Consider the following 6226-nt stretch of genomic DNA (forward strand, 5'->3'; position numbering starts at 1 on the left):
AAAAAAAAAAAAAAGACCTTCTTACTGCTCCTCTGTGGTTGCAAGGACAAAAAAGCCAACCCCATACCACCTTCTCCAGCAGCTGCGAGCAGGGGGAGAGGTCAAGTTCCCTCAGAAGCAAGGCAGGGCCATTAGCCATTCATTCACTTGTTCACCTGGTATTAAGCACCAACTGTGTACTGGTAGGGCAGCCCCCTGCCCTCTAGGAGACAACAGCCTAGGGCAGTATTTTCACAGACACACACCCCCTGCTCATTAGGACCCCCCTGGGAGCTTTTACAATGTCCCTGCATCCAGAACCATTAAGTCATTAACTCTGGGGGTGGGACCCAGGTGGTAATTTTTTTTTTTAAGTTCCCCAGATGAGTCCACTTTGTGGTCAGAAACGGTGAGGTGGCAGGCACAGCAGACAAGTTATTGCCATCCAGTGTTAGAGAAATGGCAAGTGTTGTACTGCCTGTATATATCTTAATAAAGTTGTTGAAAGCAGACAGGCAGGTATAGGGGCTACAGAAACCCAGGGATGGAGCCTGATTTAGGCTGGGCTGGGGACCAGACTTAGCCAAGGCTCCCCAAAGGGGGAACGGGCATCAGCAGGAGTCAGACACGCCAAGGGGATGAAGGGGAAGTGTGTATTCGAGTCTTGAGCCTCATTTCTAAAGCAACAGCCAGCTCTGTTATTGACAGTATACGACACACTGCATGATTAAGTTCGTTAATTAGTATTAATAAAATTGGCACTTTTTTTCATTTAGATTAACACTTCTCCAGCCTTGGGAATAGACTTTGGTGGTTCAGGGAGAGCTTATAAGGAACTCCGGGAGAGGAAATCTGAGTGACACTCCTGTGTCTGGGCAGTCTCCAGTCCTGGGCAGTCCCCATGTGGAAAGACTCCAGATAAAGCCTCCGATAATTCCTCCCCTCCCTGGGCTTCTATACCCCTTCTCACATCAAGAGATGGAGTCTATTTGCTCTCCCCTAGGACTGGCCTGTGGTTCTTTTTTTGTTTGTTTTTAAGACAGACCATTGCTCTGTTGCCCAGGCTGGAATGCAATGGTGTCATCATAGTTCACTGCAACCTCAAACTCCTGGGCTCAGGGACCCCCCTGCCTCACCCCCTCCAAGTAGCTGAGACTATAGGTGTGCATCACGTTCCATGCCCAGCTAATTTTTCTATTTCTTTTGGTAGAGATAGGGATCTCAATCTTGCTCCGACTGGCCTCAAACTCCTGACATTAAGCGATCCTCCTGCCTCATCCCCCGCCCCAAAGTGCTAGGATTACAGCTGTGAGCCACCACCCCTGGCCCCCATGGCTTGTTTTGGACAGAAGGCTGTGGAAGCTACTCTGTGAGACTTCCAAGCCTGAGCCCGAGGAGGACTGGCAGACCCTCCTTCTTCTCTCTGGAGCCCAGGAATCAGGCTCTAAGGAAGTCCATCCTAGATGACCATGGGGTCAGAGGTTACATGGACAGAGGCCTTGGAAGATGAGTCCCCAACTGAGAAGTTCCAGGTCAAGCCAAGCTCCCAAGTGAAACCAGTGGAAAATGACCCTGCTGAGCCCTTCACCTACAGCCTCAAGAGAACAAGATAAACCATTGTTCTAAGCAACTAAGTTTTGAAGTCTTTGGGAGTCTTCTGCATAGCATTGTACTGTATTTCCACTGTAATCCAGGCCAGCCTAACTAAACTCATTTGGTCACTCCCCATTATTAGCTAGACAGCTATTGATACCCTCAAAACGAGGTCTGTTATCCCCGCGTCAGGGAATTCAGGAAGGTTGTGAACTCAGATGGGAGAAAATGATAACATTTTTATCTTCATTAACCTCTAGCTGAAATTTATTGTTGCCTTTAATTATGAATGAGGCAACGAGCCACAGCCGTGTAGGAGTGACTTTGTCACTAGTAGAAATCACAGATTTTTTTCATATCACATTACAATTGACCTTGTTGTTGAAGATGTCAATCAAGTGCCTATGTCATCATATTGAACACTTCTTTTTAATAATTCGATAACTATGCTTAACACAATTGGGTTCCCCTGTAATAAGTGTCTTATTTTATGCACTTAGAACTATTACTCTGCAGGCTAGCAATGGGGTCCACGGCCCTCAAAAGAAATGAGAGCACCTGAAACAGAGGTCGTACGGGTCAGATGTCAGCCCTCTACAAACTTCCCACCCGGTTTCATTGAAAGCAATCGTCACGTGGACTCCTGCCACCTACCCAGGAATTTATCTGCAACCTGGCGATAAGACAGTTCCTACCTACAAGATCACATTTGGGCTCCCTCTGTCTTTTCAGGAGTTACGACAGCATCTCATGTGAAAAAGTTCAATCAAGGCAAAAATTCTAGGGCAAGTCTCAGCCAACTATACTTACCTATTATACCCACTCTGTTAAAATATTTTTTAAAAAATACCTTAAAGGAAATTCCAAAACCATAACACATTGCCATCCCCTTAACTCCCTTTTTATAATGAAAAAACCTTCCAAATCTTTCCACCTGCCTTCCAGTCTCCAGATGAAAATCACCTCATTAATAATGTTACAGTTCTTTTTTACCCTCCAAATCTTCAACATGTGGCCTTCCTCCAGGGCAGGTGGTGTTTCCTTAGCCCTTGAGATCAAGGTAAGCACCCTCACACACGCTCTGCCACCATTATCCTGCCAGAGTCTGGATACCCCATACGGAACCTATTTAGTTAGCCTGCTACTGTTTCATAGACGCTGGCAAAAGACATGAGACTCTTGAGTCAGAAATAAAGGGATCTTTGTTAATCACAGCAGAGCAAGGACAAGAGCACAATGCTGGCATGGATCCCCACATCTCCAGAGTCCCATGGGGGATGACGCAGAGGGGCCCAGGTAGATACCAAACATATGGTAGATTTGCATCACAGCCAAAGAACACTGCTCTTGGGAAATCTATCACTTTTAGAACGAGTGATAAGCAAACTTGCTCTGTGTCTGAGCAAGAGATGAGAGAACGCTTCCTGCAAACACAACCCTGAGGAATGGCCCAGGTGAAGAGCAACCAGGGTCTCATATTCTGGGCATACCCACTAGCCACGTGCAGGGACCCCCAGGGCCCGCAATGGATTGCCTCTTCTAACACCCATGGCTTGGTTTTCTTTATCTCAGCACTTGATTTTCCCATATTTCCTCATCAGTTCTTACCTGTCTCTCCCAATGCAGCAGAAGCTCTGGAGCTCAGGGTCATCTGTCCTCTCACTGCTAATTCTCCAGCACCAGAAATAGCATGTGGCCTGCAGAAGGCACTCAGTACATGTCTGTCAAATGAATGAGTGGGACTGGCCTCAATTTCCAGCACGGGACACAGATTTTCCACTCCAACTGAACAGATTTCTTAGCTGTCCCCAAACACACTTGGCCACATGGCTTCAACCTGAGCAAGCCTCAGCCATGGATTATTACCTCCTCTGCTGGGCACAGGTCACCCACTGCGAAGCCCAGCATGTGCCTCCTCTCAGCTTCTTCACCCATGAGTCTTCTCTGGAGGCTTATAGCTCTCTTCCTTGATCTCATGCCTCATCGTGAAGATGATGATACTATCATCACCTTCTCCATCGTTACCATGTAGTTGGGAGGGCCTGTGAGTCTTGTTAAAATGTCCTTGAGTGGGGAGAAGAAAGAGAGATGAGCTCACAGAGGTAGTAGAGCAGGGGTTCTCAACCTTCCTAATGCCACGACCCTTTAATACAGTTCCTCATGTTGTGGTGACCCCAACCATAAAATTATTTTCGTTGCTACTTCTTAACTGTAATTTTGCTACCGTTATGTATCGTAAGGTAAATATCTGATATGCAGGATGTATTTTCATTGTTACAAAGGGGTCACGACCCACAGGTTGAGAACCACTGTAGTAAAGAGTAGCAGTGACAGACAGTCTCTAACATCTGTATTCCTACTTATCAGCTGTGTGACCTTAGACAAGCAATTTAACCTCTCTAGGCCTTAGTTTTCCCATCTGCAAAATGGGAGTAATGATCCTATCTCTCTCCTAGGGTTACTCTGAGGACTGGTTGAGCTACAGAAAGGATTGAGAGGAGTGCTTTTTGGTTATTCCTGGTGCCACACTATGTGACTTGCTGGCTGCATACTCCACAGCCCTCCCCCCACCCCACCCCCGCCAAGAGTGCCTGACCCCGTTCACGTGCCAGCCCCTTGCAAGGGCAGAGGCTGTGAGAGAGGATACCTAGAAAAAGTAAGGTCAAAGAGAACAGAGGGCTTCTCAAGGAGACCCCCAGGATACACCCGTGACTCAGCTGTTAGGAATTTGTAAAAACTTAAACTCCTGGGACCTGGAGGCTGACGCTTGCTTCTGTGAAAACCTGAAGTTTTGTATAAACCAGAGCTGGGGTGATGCCTGTGGCTCAAAGGAGTAGCAGGCCAGCCCCATATACTGGGGGTGGCGGGTTCAAGACTGGCCCTGGCCAAAAACTGCAAAAAACAAATGAACAAACAAAAAAAGAAACCAGAGCCGCTTCTCCGGGCTTGATTCAAACTGACCAATGAGAAAGGTACCTGTCGGCTGGAACTTTTTGGCGGGGGATAAAAAGGAGAAAACTGAGCCAGTTGGGGAGTGCAGCCATTTTGAATTCTTCTGTGCCAAGGCTCCACCGGCTAGGGTTTGGGTGTTTGTTCTCTCCACTGGGCCTCGACTTCTCGCAATGGCTGGGCCCCCTGCAGCTCCTCTCTCTGCCCCAGAACTCACAACTGCTGGGGCACGGGGAGGACTTCAGGAGCTCTTTGAGCAGATGTTCCCTGGTGAAGTCAAATCTTTCACGGAAATGCAATGGATCCTCCCCAGAGTCTCCAGAAGGTACACAACCTTTGCTTTTAGCCTCTGACCCAGTTAGGACTTCTGACCTCCGGACCTGTAAGATAAATCTGTGTTGTTTTAAGCCACTAACTGGGATGATTTGTTAAAGCTGCGATTGGAAAGTAAAACACCCACACCCACACACAAAGCCTGCCAGAGCACCACCGTCATTTCAAAAAGCATGTTATTGTTAAATGAATCTGCACTTGATGGGAAGAGCGTGGAAGGCCTGTAGGATCCAGAAACGTCCTCTGATGTCCCTGTCCCCACAGTGAGTGGCTCAAAACACTGGTTTGTAACTCCAGCTCTGTTACTCACTATCTGAGACTGTAAGCAAATAATTTAGTGTCCCCATGCTTCAGTTTCCTCATCGTGGATAGTGGTGAAATGGGACAGTCCTCAGGGCTGGGAGAATGAAACGCTTAGACCGGTGCTGAGCGCATGGCTGTTAGTTATTATTATGAAAGGACATTTAGTCCTTGAGAAGCCAGGTTAGACTTTAAGCACAGGAGAAGGGGTGGCACATGGGGAAAAGAGAAAGGGACAAAGGAGGGATCACTTCCTGAGCTCCTGCTGGGTGCCAGGCACTTCTTGGGAGCAGCACACACAAGACACATTATCTGATCTACTATTCTCAGCACCCAGGAGGTGGGGTTCAGGGCGGATGAAATGCCAATTCACACCCCAATCTGTCAATTCCAAAGCCCTGTCCAAACATGCCCCTCACACCTCAGCAAGGGCAGACAGACATTGGAGGGAATGTGATAAGGGAATTGATTTTCTGAGCCTCGGTTTTCATCTGGAAAGTGGAGATCAGGTGACTAATAACCATCTCCTGGGATTATTGGAGGAATCAAAAGAGGGAATATGCATGAGATTCCTTCACAACCCCAACAGGCCATTAAAATGCAAGGGGTGAACATGACACCTCGCAGGGCAAAGTCCAGCTGGGATGCATCAAGGAAGAGCAGGGACCACGGGGTGGCCCAAATATGCACATGGCAGCTAAGAATGGGGAATAAGGACCAGGGCCAAAGACCAGCCTGGCACATTTCATACAAGGGTGTGTGTTCAGTGGCTGGCACTGGGCAGGCAACCGTGTGAGGCAGTTGGACACGTGGTCCAATGGCCAGCCCTGCCCCCCAGAAGTGGGAGATTCCCACAAACTCTCTTCCTCTTAAAGAAAGAAGCAGTGGAAGATTTGAAAGGAGTGTGTGAGCATTTCAAAGAGCCGCTAATTCATTACCGGCAACCACAGCTGAAAAGCTGAGTAGAGTAACTTCTGGCTCACAGGCTATCAGCTGCTGACTTTCCAGCAGGAAGTGACCAGACCTTTGGGGTCATCTGGCAACCTGCTCCACGAGCAGATGTTTTGCGGTG

At 48.0% G+C, this 6226-nt stretch overlaps 1 protein-coding gene across 2 annotated transcripts in view; it reads right to left on the reverse strand.

The window, feature by feature from the left end:
* LGI2 (leucine rich repeat LGI family member 2) overlaps nt 1–4800 on the reverse strand; it is a 70768-nt gene extending 65968 nt beyond the window's left edge. The window contains exons 1-3 of one of the 2 annotated variants that reach the window (XM_023515350.1): nt 4739–4800; nt 3439–3636; nt 3181–3293 (exon numbers count right to left, since the gene is read on the reverse strand). In XM_023515350.1, the coding sequence (XP_023371118.1) occupies nt 3181–3293; nt 3439–3549 (224 nt within the window). In that variant the 5' untranslated portion in view covers nt 3550–3636; nt 4739–4800. Of the gene's footprint in view, nt 1–3180; nt 3294–3438; nt 3637–4548 lie in introns of both variants that reach the window. The other variant, XM_023515349.1, reaches the window with a different exon arrangement.
* Nucleotides 4801–6226: the final 1426 nt, after the last annotated feature.

Source organism: Otolemur garnettii, unplaced genomic scaffold (genome assembly GCF_000181295.1).
Source record: "Otolemur garnettii isolate 467f Iridium unplaced genomic scaffold, OtoGar3 scaffold00069, whole genome shotgun sequence".
Lineage (NCBI taxonomy): Eukaryota > Metazoa > Chordata > Mammalia > Primates > Galagidae > Otolemur > Otolemur garnettii.